Source organism: Enoplosus armatus, chromosome 4 (assembly GCF_043641665.1).
Source record: "Enoplosus armatus isolate fEnoArm2 chromosome 4, fEnoArm2.hap1, whole genome shotgun sequence".
NCBI lineage: Eukaryota > Metazoa > Chordata > Actinopteri > Centrarchiformes > Enoplosidae > Enoplosus > Enoplosus armatus.
Window position 1 is genome coordinate 5,486,584 of NC_092183.1, and position 21,393 is coordinate 5,507,976.

Sequence of the window (21,393 nt, forward strand, 5' to 3'; positions counted from 1 at the left end):
CTGGCTCTGTTTCTCCTCCCCATTCTGGTTGCGCGCTGACCTCAGTTCTCAGTGGTTTTGGCTCAAGAAAAGCACCAGCTCCATTTCCAGTAAATGTCATTTCATAGTTACTGCATTTCCACAGGGCTGAGAAACAACATTTAACGTGTAAGGAGGACTGCAATTAGACAGTGTTTCTCGCAGACAGCTCGTCGACGGGGATAAGAGACGAAAACAGCATTTTCAAATCTCCTCTGGCTGTATCTGATGCAATGAATCAGCCAGGGAAATGACTGCATTTTAGGAAATCATGCTGCAACAGACACACATTTCTGTCAGACAGTGAAACAGTCGGCGGTTTGAGCGCTAGAACAAAAAAGCTACTTTTCAATTGTAAACGTCAAAACCTCAGACTCTTTGTTACATTGAGTTTTTCAAGAAATAACTTGTGCTAAGCTCATGAACACTGCAAGCATTTCAACAATAGGTTTTCAAAACAAATGAAGGGATTTGCACAGTAAATGGCTTTTTATGACCACATGAAATCTTTGCCTCTTGAGCATATCTATGCATGCATGCTAACAGAAGTTGCTTTCCACTGAATGCCGCTGGATTTCAACTCAAATGGAGTAAAGCTTAATCCATTATCCTGAACTTACATGGGCACAGAAAAAACTGCTCTTGACTGAGTCCATGGTAGAATTAATATTTTCAACCCCTTTCAAGTGTAACTCGACTCCACTTTCTTTCTGCTTTGCATTGCAGAAAATATTTGTCTTTTTCCCCCTCACTCATAAATTTCTTTCTTCCTCTCCTTGCAGGGACTGAAATGGCTACCAGATGTGGTTCCAATCTGTTCCCGTTGCCATGGAAACACAGGGACTGGAATAGGTTTTCTGAGTCCAGGGCTTTTTTGGCTGACTCATAGGGCCTGAGTTTTAAAGCCTCACTGTTTCTATAGACTTGGCATACTGAGGGCGTCCCAGCTCCAAGTCATGTTTAGACTGGCAGCCGCCATGTCATTGAACCCCCTTCCCACACTCCTAACCCTGACTTTTTGACCAAGCTTTGCGTTATCCTGTATAGTCGCTCCTTTGTGTTCATTTGTGTTGCAGCGCCAACGCGAATTTATGTTTCACACATCAACCTTCAATACCAAGTCAATAAAATACGGCAATACAAAATATTACTCTAAGCTAACTGCAGAGGGGACATGAAAAGGCCAAGTTCCATAATCATGCACAGGCCTCTCCAATTTATGTCCATTCAAAAGCAGCAGGCACAGAAATCCATCACAAGTCGTACACATGCTCAATCAACACAGTTTATCCTGAAATGCTGCTCAGTGGTGACACACAATGCACATCTCTAAGCTGTGACTTTCCCACAACATGTCAAGGATGAAAAGCCAGAGAACATGTGTTGGTATGCTCAGCTGAGAATCTTCTCCATGTGTGAGTTGAGGATGGGCAGATGGAGGCAGTCGTGTCAACATTCCTCTCCGTCCTGGCAATGAATCAGACTTCAAGCCGTTGTCACATGAAAAATGGGATGATTTGGGGGGCACCAGTGTATAGATTCCAATATGGGGTTTGGCGGACAGTCTGTAAAGGAAGTTAAAAGGAAGATTGATTTGGAGACAAATCAAGGTTGTGGTAGTTGAGTCAGACTTAAGACCAGGTCCAAAACAGGGCCAAAAAATTAAAGCTAAACCAGATCAAGTTCTGACCTCTTAAGACTAAGACCAAATAAGTCTATAGCCAGTCTAGCCACTCTGTAGACCGTACACAGTGGTTACTTGAGCTAAATAAATGCCTGATTTTAATCAGGCATAATGTTTACCATATTCACCCTCTTAGTTTAGCGTGCTAGCATGCTAACACTTTCTAATTAGCACTGAACAACAGCATACAGATGAGGCTGATGGGAACGTCATTAGTTTTGGTATCATTAATTAGGTATTTTGACATAAACCAAAGTATTGTACAAATTACAGTTTTGACCTGATGATTGCACTATATGAAAAGTTGAGGGATCAACAAAGTTATAACAATTCAGCCTGTGGGGAGCATGGATTTCTAAAGCAAATTTTGTGGCAATCCATTTAATAGTTGTTGAGACATTTCACTCAAGGTGGCCCAAGAAGAAAAGTCAGGGATCACAAAAGTCATAAGGACCATGAATGTCTGTTTTGTGCCAATCCATCCCATAGTTGTTCATCTATTTCAATAAAGTCAAGCTCATTGTGGTGCTAGGCGGTTCAGACAGAGATTCATCCTCTGTCTGTACAACATTCATTGCAGTCCATCCAATAGTTGTTGAGATAATTCAGTCTTGACCAAAGTGGTGGACCGAACGGCATTGCCATCCCTAGAGCCTTGCTGCTAGCTGGCTAAGAAGGCAACAAACAGTATGTCTTTCAAAATGTGGAAATTGTAGATTTCATTGTTTGATCTGCTCTAGAAAATTAGGAAAGGCAGTCCATGTTGAGCAAACCTTTCGATAGTTTTTATCTTTTTTGAATGGTCTATGAAGGTCGGATCGACAGCAATTTGTTGTCAACATCAAGACAAGGCTTAATCAAAATAAGTAAGTCCCCCATGAGTCCAATTGTGGATTGTAAATCGGCTCTGAAAAACACGCATGCATGGATTACACACATGTACATAGTAAGTAGAACACCATGTCAAAAGTGTAGAATCCAAAACAAAGCTGCTTTGCCTTCTGGTTCCAATTACCCATCACAAGACCTATCCATCCATCCTTATATCCATCCATTCAATGGCCTCCATTGCCTTGTGGCCCAGCCCTGCTATATGCCTCTTCTCTCCCCGCCAAAAGAGGACACATATGCAGCGCGTGATTAACTCCTTAGCACAGAGTTTCCACTGTTTTTCCCCCATGAATGGAGCTCTTGTCCCCCCATCCTGAAGGAGCCAAATGAACAGTTCCCTGGTTCCCCCGGGCTCTTTGAAGAGCCGCTGTGACCAAACGACTCTGGAGGACTCCTGCCTCGTCCCGGCAGCCCAGTAGCCCAGAGTCACAGGAAAGGGTCAAATATCAATGAGCATTTGAATTAATCTGTTTGAAGAATACAATAAGAGATTTATGCCGTATATTACCCAAGACATCCCTTTGACCTTATTGTTGTTCTAGTTGGAATAAGACACTGGGAGAAGATGCCAAGGAGAGGTCATGCCCTCATGAGGATAAATAGGGTTTTAGTGACTTAGAATATGATGACTGTGGTTGTAAATCCATTAAATGAGGACTGATTTTTAAGTTCTGGTTTGACTAGAGCTACATGTATTGCTTTTTTATTCCAAAGAAGTAAATGAGGAAACACCAATTTAATGACCATACAAAAATGGAAATCAAAGTTGCTAAAAACAAACCACAAAAGACAAAATATACCTTACAGTTGGTAACGTTTTTGCAGCTTTTCAGGCCCTTCTTTACAAAAATGCACTGTAAGCCTATAAAAACAGGCAAGGGCCAGTCAGATAAAAATTGCCACTTCATAATTACACAATGTTATGGTTTTAAGTATATGCAATTGTTTCAACAGTGGTATCATAGTAGTATTGTACAATCCTTTCTGTATGAGTTATTCTTTTTATGGGAGGCAATAATAACAACCGGAGGGAACAAGAAGGTTACAGATTTCCTGTGCTATTAATGCCATATAATTACACTCTGCGTCATGCAGTTAAGTGTTACACAAACAATAACATCAACAGAGAACAATTACAAAGCCAATGTAAACTTTACAGGAGGAAAGTACTTATACTGTAGGTTTGCTTCAGAGCCAAAAATAAGCAACATACCAAAAAAAAGCAAATACAACATGAAAGCCAGTTCATTGACACCAAGGAAAACAGAAGAACTAAAAAGGTCATATAAGCACAGCTTACAAAGATAATAAAAAGTACACAATGTATACAAGTAGAAAATGTTGAAAAAATAACCGAAGAAATGTGTTGTACCTTGATAAAAACACATAAAACCAAGACAATTTTTCAGATTAGCTGTGAATGTTAAATATTCTTCAGCCCAAAACTTGCAGCATACATACCTATCGTCCATTGTACAAAGCTGTGATGAGACAATGTTTTGAGTGCTACTTTCAAAAAAGCTGTCCAACAATAACTGAAATAAAAAGCTTTTTCCTCTTGACAAACTGAATTAGTCCGGTTTAAGTATCCCACCCCACCACCCTGTTTGGATTACTCATTTTAGGATCAACACTTGAAAAAAAAGTTGAGCAACAACATTTGGGCAAACATAGCTTGTTTTGCTTAAACTGATCCACAGTTGAGGCACATTTTAACACTTGAGGCACGGTACCATTTAGCCTTACATCCTCACCCTAAAACACTGACATTAAAGCACCCTATTACTTCAGCATGAATCTTCTAGCTTAGGATAATATGATCATTAAGGGACAAAACATCTTTACAAGTTTTTTTTCACAATACCCCGATGGCATAAACAAATTAATGTGATGGAATAGTGACCTAGTTTCTCAACTAAACTGAAAGAGCAAATAAAGACACATGGCAGTGTGCTTCTGTAGTCTGATCTGAAGCGAATGCTTCTAATACTGTAGCCATTACTTAAACAAAACTACCTATTGTATCTGATTTACATGGAGGAAATTGCAGTATGTTTTCTTAAATACAGCATAGGGAAACTGCAGATGTTGCTGTATTACTGAGAAAGTAAGTGAGTTTAAAGTGATTTATAAGCATGACATAAAGTGAGGACATAGGATAGCTTGGGATTTCATTTTTGGTTTAGTGGTTTAGCTGACTGAATAAAACGTACAGTAAGGGCACATTCTGGTGATTTGGTGTTAGCAGAAGTTTGAAAGAGGTTTAAAACAGCCCTTTTCGCAGAAAGATCAAAGAGCCTGTTTGGGTTTGAACAAACCGTGTCTGACAGAGTTGGACAAAAGAGAGCTAAGACTTTAAATCCAAAAATGTAAAATTTCTGTAGGGAAGAGCCTTGAAACCAAAGCTAAAGCTCAGTGAGGTGACTCACAGGAACAGAAGACAATTAAGTCCTAAATGCAGCATAACTTGTGGACTTTGGTGCGTCGAATTTAGTTGATTGAAGAGAAGCATTCCTAATAACATGGTACATCAACCTGGAAGTTGCTCTTGTAGCAAGATAGAGTAAGAAAATAAAAAGGTGATTTCTTTGCTGAGGACAAAGTCCTCCAACAAATCACACTGAAAAAGTGTTGCTCTTAATTGCCAAGACCCTCATCTGCAATAACCAGCCCAATAGCCTTGACATCAAGAGTGAGGATTATAATTTAGGGTGACTTAAGGTAGAACTGTATTTGTGCATGTTGGTCCTTTGAAATGAGAAAAAACTAAAAAAATAGCTTGCAATCCTCAGAGGATCTAATTTTCTTGTTATTTTCAGTACCTTTTGTACCTGTGGAGAGCATACATAAAAATAGCTATTTTTCCTGATACCTGCATTGCAAATTACAGTTATGCAACCTCAAAAGCAATCCATATATAAATATAGTGGTGGACATACTGCAGAGGAATAGAGATGAATTAACTATGGATTATGTCTGCGTACCACTGTTCTCAATGTCCGGCTTAGCCACAGAATGTGGTGTGAGTTGATACATAGCTGTTACACGAAAAAGGATGAAATGAAATACAATGGTGTATAGAGGTCATTATAATACAACTCACCAATACGACTCAACTGCGCCCTCGATTTAAAAGCCTTTCTCACTCTTGACTGGTCCTGGAGTCACAGCATACTCACACAGAAAAATGTTAAAATTCCTTGATTGAAAAACTATGTGGTTCACCTTCCAACAAATCCATTTTAGTCTCTTTGAAATCCATCACAAACGTTGGCCATTTGTCTTTAAAAACACTTATTTCACTACCTGTGGTGGCATAATGGCTGTCTTTGGCTGGGGTGTTTTACTTTCCGATGTATCCAAAGCACCCTCTTTGCCTTTCTTCCTGGGTGGCTTTTTAATGGGAGTCTTCTTTGGCGTAGGATCCAACCTTGGGTCCCCTGCCCTTGAGCCGTTCAAGTCCTGCTTCTCCGGGCTCTTGGCTTCAGGGGTCCCGAGGTCGGGGGTGACGGGTGCCACCATCTTCTGGAGGGAGCTCGAGGTGGGCAGCAGGGGCTTGGTGGATCCCTGCTGGTTCAATCCACTAGAGGGGGTCCTCTTGGCTTTCTGTGGAGGCGTTGGCTTCTCCCGGTTTCCCTTGGGTGTGGAGAGACCATTGGTCTTCGTCAGACCTGTCCCCTCGTTCCTATTGATGCTTTGGGTTTTCTCCTTGAGCTGAGCAGCCAGGAGTGTGGCAGCCTCAGAGTTCATATGAGGGTGGATGACCTTTGGGCTCTTGGGTGGCTCCTTGGGGGTCTCCTTTGGACTGTCAGCACTCTTCTTCTCAGATGAGGAGCTGTGGAAGTTACTTATCTTCTTGAGGGCATTCTGAACCACACCGTTGATGTGCTCCATATGACTAGGACTGCTGTGCTCGTCCCCAGACTTCTTACCTCGCAGAGGTTTGTGTTTGTTGGGGGAGCCGTTGACGTCCGCCTCCTTTGCCTCCTGTTTCTTCTGTTGCTCGCGGTTCTTCTCCTTCATTTTCTGCCGCTCCTCGCTCTTGGCTGAGCCATCGCTTGAGCTCCTCTTTTTCTCCTTTGGCACTGCAAGTGCCTTCATTCCCCCATGCCCCTGCTGCTCTGGCTGGGGAGACCCTGTGGTATTTCCATGTATCCACGATACTTTAGGCTTAGTGGATGGGTCTGGTGGGCGAGGTTTGGGCTTGCCAGGGGAAGGTGGTGGTTTTCCATTGCGCTTCGCCTCTGGTGTAGGAGTGCCATCTCCATCCTTGCCGCTGCCATTGTCCTCCTTGGACTGCTTGGAGAGGCGGGCGATGCGGGCGTAGAGGGCCGCGGTAGTGGACTCAGAGCCACTGGTGGAGCCTTCACTGTCAGAGGATTTGAGCAGAGGCTGCTCGCTTCCTTCTGGTTTAGTGACACTAGTGTCTTTTAGGGAGGTGTACTCCCCTGCATCCTCCTCATTAGGGACAGCTTCTGGCCTCTCTGTAACCGGGCTGGGGCTGCCCTTCTCTTTGCTTTCGTTCACAGATTCTGTGGATCATTGGAAGATGGTATTAGTCAAGGATTATCTATCCAATATTCAAAATTAAGTATGTTTTAATTTTACTTTTTTAAACAAATAACAAAGGTAAACATTAAACAGATCAGCTAATATAAATATCCATACACATGATCAATTAAAGCGAGATTATGTAATTTATGACAGAAGAAGTAAGTTTCCTCTTACAAATGTTAAGTTGAATTCATTCATTTCAGAATCAGAATCAGAATTAGAAATGCTTTATTGGGAAATTACACAGTTACCGGTGCTCCCATTCAAGAATAGAAAGTAGCATAAATTTAGAAATGAGAAGTATGTTCAAATATAAGATATAAAAAAATAATATATACACATTTACAATATTTAAGTGAAAAATAAAAGCAAGAAATATATACAATAACAATGTATATGTATGTAATGTGTATACATATATATATATGTATATGTATTGCACTTTGTTTTGCTGATAAAGCCTTACTTGGTCGGGTATGACCACTAGCTTATGGTGACTAATGTTTGCTTAGGTTATCCAACTTTCGATACAGTAGATATTGCTTATGATTGAGTCAGTTTGCCAAGTTGATGATTCTCTACTTGTGCTACTATTTCGCCACGTTTTAGCATTGACCATTACCCTCTAATTACCACTTGTGGCCACTGTGGATGCTATATGCGAGAGCTGTATATCAATTGATCAAAAATGTTAGTGATGCTATTCAGATCGTAAAACCCTTTGACACAAATTTATGATTTTGCGCTATATAAATGAAATTGACAATCCATTTAAAATGTAGTGTTGTCAGTAATAAAGTAGAAAGCAGACTACATAGCTTTTAAATCTGAAAACATCTAAACAATGTCTTTCATCTGAGACCTTCACAATAGCAGCATTTCATTGATTTAATCTGTAAGGAGACATTTTTTTCTTCCAACCAGAAAATGTTATTTAGAGACTGATATCTATTAATTTGCTAATTTGTATACACATACTTGAGACTGGAGCGGCTCCAGTGCAACAGATCATATCGGTGCAAGTCTAATTCAAAACCCTTTCATGATGTTTACAGTCATTATTTTGTCCCCAAGGCTTTTTACTCAAAATCCATTGTTTCAAAGACCTTGAACCATTCATTGGGAGAAAAAGAACTAAACCAAACTACTAAAGCATATCCAACAATCACACAACACAGAAAAGAAATCCCCCAAAACAAAACCTGACTTGCACTGTCAGACATCCAGAATAGAAACTGATGGAATGGGTGTTTTCCACCAAACTTCAAGGAGTTAGTCACAGTTTGGATTTGTGCCATATGCTGACTTGACCATTCCATTTCCTGTTTATACTCTCCTTGTTCTTGAAGCAAAACCTGGACCTAGATGGCATATGATAAAGGAACTATCTCCGTAATGAGATTTACAGAAGTGGGTGAGTCACTGCACGGTCGCACTGGGGATCTTAACTTCTTCAGAAACGTGGGTCCATCGGCATGTGTGTGTATGTGAAAAGGCTCCAACATGCCAAAGACAAATTATGGATTTATGTGCGTCATTCCAGATAACTAAACTGTTTATTTATTCCTACAATGACTAACCTTCATGGGGCACACAGTAAACTGGCCCCTCGTCTCCACTCTCAAAGGAAGAGAAAGACTCCTGGGACGACCAGGAGGAGGGGGAGGGCTGCTCTGCCACTGAGGGGGGCTCGATGAAGCTGCAGTTGAAGGTGTTCTCTGGGTCGTGGTGGGCTACTGAGAACAGAAAACAAACGCAGAAGCCAAAAGGTCAGCCAGAGGGTATTGTACCATGTTACAAGAACAACAGTCTGTTCTCACTCACTCTCGCAACTGCTGCAGAGTTGTAGAAAGTGTTGGTTTAAGTGAGTCGGCGGAAAAACTGGATTTTATTGGTTTTGCATGTGAGTTAACAAAGGCTCCAACATTATGGAAAGCGAATGAAGATATTTTTATGCATAAGCTGTTTAGTTTTTTTATACTTTGATGTGAAAAAGGCCCCCCAGAGTTTTATTCTGAGCAGGTTAAAAGGCAGAGAAGACAGCATTCTGACATCATACGAGACAGAAATTCTCAATCAACCCAAGACTACTGGCATTGTTTTTGGAGTTTTTGCAGCAGCTCCTTGTTGACCCAAACTACCTGTGTCATTGTAAGGGGAACCAAGAGATACATTAGTCCTTTAAAAGATTACCACATAAAGCTACAAAGGTGTAGATGTTAATTTACTAAATCATTCATTAATTTGTGAATGGATAAATAATTGAGGAGCATTATCTATTGTTATTTTCTCAATCAAAGTGATGCTAAAGTATACATTCTCATGAAATTAAATTCAATGAAAGTGAAAATGAAGCAGTATAATATATAATATAACTTTCTGAGAAGATCAATACCAATCTCATCTCAAGGACTTGCTTAAACAAAGCATAGCATAAACAAAGAGAAACAAGGGGAAACAGCTAGCTTGTACACAATAAGAGCATTTCCCGAAATGTGAACTATTCCTTTCAAAATCATGGCGCTGTAATCGGATATACTAATAAAGTATTGATCCTAAATTCAAACGGTTGCAATGTTAATGTCAAGCCATCCTGTACCAGGACCCTGGCCAGGTACCCCCCAGGGATCAATAAAGTATTTCTGATTCTGATTTGGTCTTTTCTAGTATTTAGGTATTGCAAAATCAGCCACAAATGGGTCCTTTTGTCATCTTCCACCAAATCCTCTCCCTCAACGAAATGTAGGTCGAGTCATGTGTCCCTCTCGCTGTCTGCCTCTCTTTCCCTCTCTTCCTCCCCTTCAGACACTGCAGCATTCTGCTGACCCTTCACTCTCAGGACAGCTGTGGTTTCTGGGGGATACTTGCGGCTGATCTTCCCATCTGGCGTGAACAGCGCTGTTCTAGGCTAAACTGTACTGGGCGTTAACTCGACATGACGGACCACATCAGATGCTCCTGTTTACATGCCCGATGACACACGGGTCCATCCGTTTGTTTAGACCTCAGATAAACCCTCCGTGGAAGAAATCCCCTAACTGTACCAGGACCCTGGCCAGGAACAAATCCAAGCTCCTTAGCTGTTGTTGTTTGACAGTAACTAAAAAGATGAGCTACTTAAAGAGATCTACAGCTGGATTTTTGCAGACTTGGGGACTTGTAGAAGCACTATCAGAAGAAAAACTGCCTTTACTTTGTATCTCATTTGTAATATCAGGGTATGGGAAGCCTATGTCACTCAGCTTTGTTTAAATTCTCACTGCATGTCCCCTGTTAGTGTCTGATACGCGTGCACTTTTATCTGTTTAGAGGTTCCTTTCACCATAAAGTGTAAACTAAACTTGTCTGGTTTATTTTTCATCATAAACCGGCCTGATGTTTATTCTCTTGCTTCCTGTGTCTGTCCGTCTGCCTCACCCCATGTGACTTTCTGTTGTGCCTTTCTTGCTTTCAACTGCTTTCAACATTTTCTCAAACAACAAGCAGATTTAGTCATGGTCAAATCAGAGGTGGGTCATAAAGTGTGTGTGTGTGTGTGTGTGTGCTACAGAAATGTTTTATATACTGACATGTACAAAGCAATTTTCAAGGATTTGTTTTTTCCTTTAACTATAAAAAAAATCTGCTTTGTGTGGATGTGGTAGATCAATAAAAATATATGCTGTAAACTGAACCCAACTAAATATTTACTCAGAGGTGTGGATTACAAAAACTATATTGCCCAATTTCAGTGAAAGGAATAAATAAATGAATAAGACAGTGTCTTGTCCAGGGTCCTTACTGTGCAGCAGCAGGCAGAGACTCTGAGTGACTGAGGAATGTAGAGCAGCTAACCTATGCAAAGACTTCAGTTAAGTTAGTCAACAGGCGAACACATGGGCACTTTGCGACATTACTTGTATGCGGTGATGAACAACTGCTGCCCTTGAAAGCTGCTCCCTCCAGACTGTGGGTCTAGTGGGGCAGATTGTTCTGCAGACTGGACGCCACTGTGATCCCTCCCAACATGGAGGCCAACACACAACAGGGCATTATTGACACATCCCAGCTGCAGAGCTCCACCACCACAGTTGCTCAGTGGGGGGATGCATTACCAGACCTGAGGCAGAGGTAGTCTAAAGGCTAGAGAGCTGGGCTGGGACAAGAAGGTTGCTGGTCCAGCTGTGGAAATCTGGGCATAGAGAGGGGAGATTACTTGCTAATAATAAGAAAAAACAATATATTTCAGGCGGAAAAATCCTGTGTCAGGGTTACAGGATTGCATGCAGAGTCTGAAACAAATACAGTACATACAGCTCAGAGGGTAAGACAACCGTAGCAGAAGCTGGTTGGTTCTCACTAAAACTCATGCAGCCCATTTCTCCTTTGTTTCATCATAATTAATCACTTAAGGGTGTGAGAAAGTTTTCTTTGGGCAACTCACTACCGCATGAATGTGAGATTGAGCGTTGCTGCAAACACATTTGCAATCCCAGCCAACTTTCCCAGGATAAATAAAGACGAAAAAAGCAGGTGGTGCTGCTCTCAGCCCTCAACCCATGGGGAAGCATTTGGACACAGAGGATACAAGGAATGCCGACAGACGTGTATCTGTAGGGCGTGGAGTAAATATGCTTAGAATGGAATGCCAAACTACAAGCAAACAGCCTTACTTTTGCCAAGAGGTGCATAGGTGACAGTGTGTTCATGTAGCTAATGCTCTGTGGCTAACTATGCTAACAGAGGAGTAAATGTTGTCTGCCTTTCCTACTTCCCCCTGTTCCATCTTGCCACATCTGTTACCACTGACCCTGGTGTGGATAAATCACAGTTCTGACACGGCCTGGGGTAAATTTGACCACTTCCTGTTTCCAGCCCCACTGGGCCCCCTCTGGAATGTGTGTGTGCAGGACTGCGTAGCCCCAGTCAGTTTGAGTTTCTAAATGTTGGCAGACCACGCTTCTGCGGGTAGCCCAACAGAAAGCAGAGTAGCAACAATTTGGATAGGACACACCAGGAGAGACACATCCGCATTTTGACCGAGGCATAACAGAGACAGATTCTAGCTCAAATAATCAGCTGGATAACTGAGGAGACACATGCTGCTCAGACATGGAAAAGAAACCAGGTCATCATGTTTTAACTCCTTCCACCGCACACTGACTTCAGTAGAGCCCTTTTAAAGAATCAAATTACAGTGTTTCGTAATGATGCATAAGCTGAAGCAAAGTTTGGAATCTGCTGTGCAACACTTCAACCAATCAATTGTTTGATCGATAAATGTCAGAAAATAGAGACAGATTACCATCAAGTTCAAAAAGCCCAAACCCATAGCTTGTTTTGCCAGACCATCAGTCCAAAGATTCAATTTACAATGACATAAATCGGCAAAAGCAGTAAATTTGACAAGCTGGAACCAGGAAATGTTTGGCTTTGTTTTTCTTGATAAATGACTTTTAACAAAATGTTGAGGATGAAAATTGTTGTACATTAATTTTTTGTCAGTGGATTCATTGACTAATTGCTTTAGCACTACTGCAAATGTCATCCCTATATTCTGTCAGCGTTGTTAGCTAAACATTATTAATGTCCTACTTCAATTAGTAGTAAATATTTGCACAATTAATACAAATAGGCTCTTACATAGGTCTGCTCGGTAAGAGGAATATTTCCATGTCTTATTGGAAATATAGAGGTTTGTGAAGCACAGAAAAAGATTACTTTTCTGGTATGCAGTACATGACAATAGATCATTAGTGATATAACAGTTAATAGGGGCAAGACGACTATCTGCTTATACAAACACTTGAAATTTTAAATTCAGATAATTAATAGCGTATTTTTAAATAGTTCAAATTGTTGATGAACCCTGAACAAAAACAGCCGCGTGTGGTGCGGTTTAAAAGATCAGCATATCTCCTCTGTCTACTATAAAAAAGCCTGGGGTCACAGGCAGATCTGTCACAGACCACGAGACCTCCGCATGGAGCAGCAGCACTGCACCCAAACAGTGCGGCCTTTGATAGCGCGTCACTCAGCACCACCCGGGCCCCCCGACAACCACTGGCCTTCTTTTAATAACATGGCCTCCTCCTCGGCCCAAGAAAAATTTTCTTGGGGAAGAAGACGATGGAAACGAGTAAAGAAAATGGGAAGAAAAAAGCCCCAGTTTAGGGTTGTAATAATATGAACACATGGCATTTGAGGGTGCCAAGAATAATAAGGGGCTCTAAAACCAGTGCATTCCTTTCAAATGAAACCCCATACTCGCCTGGCAGCCACCATACACTTTTCAACCCTATTCATCATCTAAGGCAGACTAAGGTAGCACTGGAGGAAAATGCTCACTCTGCCATCCATGGCTGTCATTGTCTCTGCTGTGTTAGGCTGAAGACACATGCAAGCACTGATAGAGAATATGAAAACTGTGGTTTCACTGGCTGACACCTCCATTGCATGTCAAAATCTGAATATCATTACATTCATGACCTGTGCTTATTATGCATTGGCTATGAAACTTTAGCAGACTGTGTTGCACAAGCACCAGAGAGGATGATACATGAAATGCAGCAGCTTCTGGCAGCACTGCGGTGGGATATGAGAAAGAGTTTTGGGGCTTACCGACTACTTTGGGCAGTTTCTGTCGCCTCAGTGGAATACGGGGAAGTTTAGTGCTGATTCGGCTGAATCGTCCACACAGGATCCGCTTGGCTTTTTTGCTGTTGGTAGAGTTGTCTTGGTTAGGACTGAAAAGGGATGACGCCATGGAAATCCAAATGAATCATTCAAAAGAGGCATATTAAACCTGGCCCCATGCCTCTTTTGAGGGCTCAGGGGCTGCTCACGTTGCTATTTACACTGTAATGTCAATATATAAAAGTACTTAAAATACAATTTATATGCATTTATTCATTTAACAACCTGGTACCTGTGAGAGAGAGTAAAAAGAAAATATTTTCCTCTATTTTCATAACCAGGGCAAGCCTCCTACTAGCAACCCGAGCCCCCGTCATGGACCGTAGAGGTGAAGACACCTATCCGTCACTCACTTGTGGTCGTCTTTGTGACGACAGAGGCAGCAGCAGCACAGCAGCGAGAGGAGGACAATCAGTAAAAAGGAGACGAGGGTTCCAGCCGCAATCACACCCATCCGCTGGTTGGGCTCTGAAAGACGAGATGCAGGGAATTCTGGGTGTGCCACATTGGTGCAGCAAAACTGAATGCCAGTTTCAACAAATCTCTCTCTCTGTCATCACTAACACTAGAGACCTTGGCATAGAGCTGATTATTATGATTTACTGAGCAAGTACATTGAAATGACTTGACAAGAGGGTTTAGCTAACTGTATATAATCTTTATTAATGTGATAGTTAGCTTCATAATAATAAAGATAGAGCGCGATGTTAACAATTGATTTGTAATAGCTGCTCGACATGAAGCCTCTCTGAGGAAATGAGATTGCAACAGGCTGAAATTCACCACAAATAATTCACTATTAATCTTATCTCCCTCAAGACATGGGACCACTTACCCTTTCATCGCTGATTTCCTGCAAGCAACTTCCTCCCCTCACCCCTCCCCCTTTACTACACGCCCTTCACCATAACTCATCGCTGATTTATTAGCACCCCTCCCTCTTCAAGTAGGATACACCCCAAAGATAATAAGTGCTGTATTGCATAAGTATGGACGGCATTTGGCGATTGCAAGGACAGATGACACCAGAAGAGAAGCAAACCATCAGTTAAGAGGGAAGTAGCGGACGCCCTCATGTCTTTACTCTACCACAGAAGGCTGAGATGGATTGTTGGGCAGTCTGGACATGACATGTTGTCATTGCTCTGTCCTCACGGCTGGATAAAGAATGGAAAACGGTTTGGGAGGGGGGGTAAAAGGTAAAAGTGACATGGTCTTATGATATCACTGACCAACCTGCCTCCGCCCATCATGTCCACTGTCCAAAATCCCTGCTACCTTTGTGTCCTATACAATAATATTCTCCCTGCCTGCCTCCAATGATCTCCTCTTTCCAAACAGTCAACTTTTTCCTCTCCTTTCGCTCCCTCTGTCTCCCTTCCAAGTTCTCGTTTTCTCTTATATTTTCTCCACCCCCCTCTTTATTTCTTCCTTCCTCTCTCTCTCTCTCTCTCTCTCTCTCTCTCTGGCTGGACAGGAACACAGCCAACAAACACAGCCATAAAAAGGACACCGGTCTGGGTCTGGAAACGCTATCAAGGCCTCGCTACGTTAACTCTCCCACTACACACAGTGACCTGAATAGATGTGTTTGTTGGTACTCAGTGTGTACAGCCAACTATTAGACATTAAATACACAGGCAACACTAGTGGCATCTGGCATCTTTGGACAAACAGTTCAGAGGGTTATAATTCTTTCTGAATGTGTAGTACAAGAAGGGTTTTTTTGTCTCTGAAAAGGTACATTATTTAGAAAAACACTAGCTTCTAACTACTGCTGCTCACAGAACAACAACATCATAACCACAAAGTATGTTGTATGAGCCGGTTGCTCTTAAAATAAAAGGTAAGATTTTCTTACGGAGATAGCAAGCACCAGATACAGGATCACAGTTCTTGTCATTGCAAGAGCAGGTTTGGTTGCAGTTCACTCCATACTGGCCAGGTTGACAGGTCATATTGCAGCTTGAGTACAGAGAAGAGACAAAAACAACATCTGTTTAATGTTCATTCCAAGTGACAGATGTATAAAACGGGAGAGAGAGAGAGAGAGAGAGAGAGAGAGAGAGAGAGAGAGAGAGAGAGAGAGAAAATTGACAAATGGGATCAGTTCTTAGTTGCAGGCAATATTTTTTCCTGTGATGGAAGTTTGTAAGAATTTCATTTTTCTATTCCAAGAGCGTTCTCCATCAGTATCTATAAAAAAAATATGCCTCAAAACACAAGCTCGCTCATTCAATTCCCAAGATATATAAGTGTGTGACAAAAGTAATATGAAAGCCTTTGTACTGTAAAGCTGCCGAGGGCATAAACATGAGGTGTCTTATGACTTACTAGGTGCCATAAAAGCCCGGGTCACACAGGCACTCTCCGGTGACAACATGACAGATGCCGTTAAAACAGTGACTGCAGTTATTCTCACAGTTCTCGCCATATGTGCCGTTGGGGCAGCGCACCTCGCACCTATCACACACAAAAGGAATGCTGTGATTACAGTCATTTTCAAGCTTAGAAATATGAGTCATAGACATTATCACAGTGCGGAAAATGGTATTACGGTAGCTACTAATTAAAGGCACTGCCATTATGTTTTAACTTTGAAAATGAGACAGCTCTACGGGAAAAAAACAACAAAATATGAACATTGCATGCTTCTTTCATACAATTCTAAGTTGGACAGTGTGTGTGTTTTCTTACCTGTCCCCAATCCAGCCAGGGTTACAGTGAGAGCACTTGCCATGAATGGGGTCGCAGTGGTGACCGTCTTTGCAGGTGGGACACACTTCCTGGCAGTTTTCGCCAAAAAAGCCTTTGGAGCAGAGCTGGTCACATCGTGTCCCATTCCAGCCTCTGTCACAGGTGATGCAGCGTCCCTCCGTCACCTTACAGGGCTGCTGGCCCTTGCAGTGCCCACACCTGTGGTCAGCCAAGGAAAACAGAAAAACAATTCTCATTTTTCTCGTTCACACAAAAAAAAATCCCTCCATCTTTTCTAAGGATCGGAAAAATGATGAAAAGAATCTGCATTTGTTGGCTTTAAATTGTTGCTCTAATGATCATTTAAAGAGGGAGATAAACAACCCTGAACTCTGTGTTCTTTTTGGAATATAGCAACTGTATCGTGTGAGAACGGCACAGTTCATGGAAGGTAAAGCACTTACCCTGAATTGCTTTTACATGTTGGCTGATGATTATGGGATAATGTGAATACCAACTCCCAAATCTCACTTTATTATTGCTCCATTAAGTAACATGTTCAAATATTTTAAGGGTTATCAGCTGCAGCATATATCAAATCTTATTTCCTATCAAAACCACAAAACCGCACCATAATATGGATCAGACAAGGGAACCGAACATTAGGCATCTGTAAAACTCCATGTTTCCTGTGGTTTTGAAATGGTATATTTGCTGTCTGCCAAGTTTTTTCCCCCACCTGTTCCTGCAGTTTTGACCATAGAACCCGGCAGGACATGGTTCCCTGCAGAACTTCCCACGGTACCCTGGTGTGCAGGTACACGAGCCGTCCGCCTGGTTGCACTTGCCGTGGATGCACTGGCAGTATCGTTCACACCGCGGGCCCCACAGCCTCTCCCGACACTGGCAGCGTCCCGTGAACTGGTCGCACGGTGAATTGTTACAGTTACACTGGATTGCACAGTTCCTTCCCGTCCACCCAGGATTGCACAGACATCGCCCCGTCATGGCATCGCAGACGGAGTTGATGCTGCAGTAGCAGTTGTTGTTGCACTGGGGACCCCAGGCACCAGGGTGACATGTGCATTTGCCCGTCTCTTGGTCACACTTGCCCTTTTGGCATAAGCAAGGATTCTCGCAGTTAGGTCCCCAACGATTGTGGTTGCAGGTACACTCGCCAGTCAAGTCATCGCACTGGCCGTTGGGGTAACAATTACATTTCCCCTTGCAGTCAGGGCCCCAGAACTGGGCAGGGCACTCTGTTGAAAGATAAGTAATCAGGAAATGGGGAAAAAAATCTTCTGACTTATCCAAAAAATATCCAAAAATCAGAATCAGAATCAGAATCAGAAATACTTTATTGATCCCCAGGGGGGAAATTATACTAGTCTACAGTCTACAGCCATCCTAGCTGCTCTGTGAGGCTATACTTAGGCACAGCTAAATGGCAGCATGGTAACAAACTCACAATGGCAATGCTAACATGCTGATGTTTTGAAAGTACAATGTTTACCATGGTCACCATCTCAAATAAAAAAGTTTACCTGATAATGGTGCTAGATGAAAAGAGATCACCGAAGTTATTACATTCAATAGCTGTCGTGACATTTCACTCAAAACCACAAATGTCAACCTGCTAATGGCGCTAGAGGAAAAGTCACAGGATCACCAAAGCCACAAGGATTTATCCTCTGGGCTCCATGGATATCAGTACAAAATTTCAAGGCAATCCATCCAATAGTATGTTGAGATAGTATATTTCAGTCTGCAAAGTGGTGGACCGACTGACGGACCATATCCATCCTTAGAGCCATGCTGCTAGCATAGCAAAAAAACATATTTGTATTTTACAGGAGAAATATGCTCTATTCATTTGACCTTTAAACACCATAGTCAAAATTTCATTTTAAAAAAATGTAAAAGAAATCTCTTACTCGTGTCACAGCTAGCTCCAAAGTATCCATGGCGACAGCGACATTCATTCGGCCTGACACACACCTCATTTTCCTTGCAGGTGAAGTTGCCTTCGCAGAGAGCTTGGATGAACAAGAATAGGTCACATTATTCAACTGGTTTGCACAGTGAGCTGTATGGCATGATAAATGTTAGCACTCTGTGTGGTACATACGTGTCAGGCATTCATCCCCTAGCTGCCCCCATCCGCTGCAGCACACAAATCCTGATGATCTGGAAAACGAGTCATGAGATTCAGAATGAGAGGGGAATGATGAAGAACCTGGCTAAAATACAGTGAAACAAACACATATCAAAGCGGCAGCATCCACACCCAACTCATGCCTCTTTGATCTCACAGTTCTTACTGATGTGGTTGATGCCAAATTCTGCAAACGTATGCAGGGCATTGTACATGACGCATATGCTTAGTACATTTGTTGTATAATTATCTGAATAGAGGTCATTCCCATCTGTAAACAGTAAATACACTCGAAAGCCCTTAACACCTGAATCAGGTTCTTTAGGTTTCTTCAGCCTTAGGGGAAATACTAAAGGAGGAAAGTAAATATTCGGAGACAATATTTTGCAGCCAAGTTTTAGGCCTGTCAGGAAAGGACGGATGCATCTCCTCTTCCTCCCACGCCTATGACCTCTGTGGGGCCCCTGCAACACGTCAGCTTCCCCTAAAGTGTTTGAAGATGGCAGTTTGCTTTCAGTCAATGAGCAGGGAGCAACGCTGCTTTTTATCCTGCCAAAGTAGGCGCGTGGTAGAGATCACAGGTCTAACCTCTATATGCTTCCACTTGGTATGGAAAGAAGATGAATTTCAAATGAGCCTTTTCCCATTTTATGTACATAATATGTCACTGGATTCAACTTTTGCAACTGTGCTGCTTCCAGTGAGTATGTAGGAAGTTGACTTTTGCTGACCTTTAATACACAGCCAATCCATGTCAGCACTCAAAAAGAAAGATTGCATTCACTGTTGCATCAAACTAATGTGGTGTTGTGCATAGCCGCACTCCTGTTTGCCTTTCATTATTACATAAAGAATGCACCAACTACCTTTGCCAGGGACTTCAATAGCTGCTCTTTCAATGACTAAGAAACACATTTTCAGCATCAGTGCTGAAAGCATCGCAGTCACAAAAAATAAAAACATAATGGACATAATGGGAAAAACAAGTGAGTGGTGAGTGGAGAGTTCACTGCAGTGAATGTTGACAACTGAAAGAAGGGGAAAATGTCAAACTTGTAGAGCGGTGGAGGCCAATTCTATATATATCACACTGAAAACTTCGAAAAGCACTAAAATAGACATATTATATAAAATAGGCAATATTTTTCTGGTAAGTGACAATTTATTGCCGAGTGAAGCAAAGAAAAGTCTGAGACAACAGCACATCTTTTGAAGAGCAGCTCTTGATGACTTTATGTTTCATTCAGACTCCACGGAAAAAGGCCCTGAGTGGCTTTTCAGATAAACTATTTTCAGTTTTGCTCCAAGAACTTTCATTTTTGCTGTTTCAGTTTTCATACTCATCTGTTCCAAAGTCTGTAACAAATACTTCAACAAACTATAAGCACATGATTTCTTATCACACATCTTTTACAGCATAGTGGAGAATGAACCCTGGACTACGTTTGCTGTTTCTTGCCTGTACCACAATTTCAAAAACAGTCCAACAAGCTTGGCTGCTGCAGTTAGCAATTGTGGACTTGATGTTTTTCTTTTACACTAGCAACCAGACATCCACAGGCTGAACTATGATCCTAGAGGTAATCAAGGCATGCTTTTTGGATACCTTAACCTTTGAGAGGAGGCTGTCTAGATGTGTGGATTCCTAGAATACAAGTGTCTTACTTTTCACATAATTGATCTTTATTCTGAAAAATCAACTGTCAACCAAAATATGTTCCTTTAAACATTTTATAAACTTCCCCAAAACGTCAGGTTTAAAACTGCATGATCAACGATATGTTATCAAACGGTGCCACGACTGCTGTGAAGGTCAATGAGCAATGAGAGCGCCCCCTACAGGGCAATGGAAACACTCCTGTTCCAGATGTACACATCTGTATAGCTGCTGTCTTCAGTGGACTCCTCCTTCTGCTGTACAGCGGACTGGGAACACGTTAAATGTAGAAAACGAAGAGGCCACCGTGAAATAACATATTGAATACAACAGTGTTAATAAGAATTCTTGATATAAAAGTAAAAGAAGAGTTTAGAGAATGAAGTTAGTTGTTGATTTCATACTTCACAGCACTTTTTCACTTTAGCGAGAACCGCTATTCGTGCATAAGACAACACTGCAAAAAGCCAACACTGCAGAAAATGTCCATTTTGTCAAGTTACTGAAGTCTTTTGCTCAGTTTTAAAACCCGATTATCCTTCAAGCAAATGATTGATACTCGAGGAGTTGAGATACCACTTGTTTTTCTCAGTGCAATTCCAACTCTGACGGGACTATTTTAAAGAAAGGAGAGTGAGGCACAAAATGTCACAAGGAAAACTTACAAACAAGCTGATTTGCATTAACAACCAGTGGAATAAAACCTGTTTTCTTCTGCACTGATGCTTACCCAGGTGCTTTGCATACATTCCTGCCTTTTGGGTTGAGTTCTTGGCTGAAACTGGAGCAAAAGAAGAGACAAACCACCGCAACAACAGCTAAAGAGTTCTTCACTTCCATTGTACAAGCAGCAGCATCCTTCTAGACGCCGTTTTTACTCCGCATTTCCCCTCTCCAAACGGGACGATGATGGGTTTTCACTGGATTTCAAACACCCCGATTTGTTTTACGCACATAATCCAGTTGTATCTGCATTACAAATATGAAATCCTTGTCCAAAAAAGGTGATTTAAAAACTCTTGCAACCATCTACGCCATGGAGAAACTCAGCAGCGAGAAAAC

The 21,393-nt window shown here is 41.9% G+C and overlaps 1 protein-coding gene across 1 annotated transcript; it reads right to left on the bottom strand.

The window, feature by feature from the left end:
• Positions 1-5,887: 5,887 nt before the first annotated feature.
• Positions 5,888-21,171, bottom strand: scarf2 (scavenger receptor class F, member 2). Its single transcript, XM_070903967.1, has 11 exons — positions 21,062-21,171; positions 18,648-18,706; positions 18,454-18,555; positions 17,259-17,778; positions 16,520-16,738; positions 16,157-16,285; positions 15,684-15,787; positions 14,176-14,290; positions 13,748-13,845; positions 8,728-8,883; positions 5,888-7,125 (listed from the first exon to the last, which is right to left on the bottom strand). Exons 1-11 carry the CDS (start codon positions 21,169-21,171, stop codon positions 5,888-5,890), a joined length of 2,850 nt encoding a protein of 949 aa, XP_070760068.1.
• Between the last annotated feature and the right edge of the window lie 222 nt (positions 21,172-21,393).

Excerpts from the sequence above, each read along its gene's own strand:
- scarf2 (XM_070903967.1), bottom strand. The coding sequence starts at position 21,171 with ATGGAAGTGAAGAACTCTTTAGCTGTTGTTGCGGTGGTTTGTCTCTTC. Across the intron at positions 18,556-18,647 it reads AGGGGATGAATGCCTGACAC|CTCTCTGCGAAGGCAACTTC; the intron begins GTATGTACCACA and ends TGTTCATCCAAG. Across the intron at positions 14,291-15,683 it reads ATCTGGTGCTTGCTATCTCC|AGCCCAACCAGCGGATGGGT; the intron begins GTAAGAAAATCT and ends CTCGTCTTTCAG.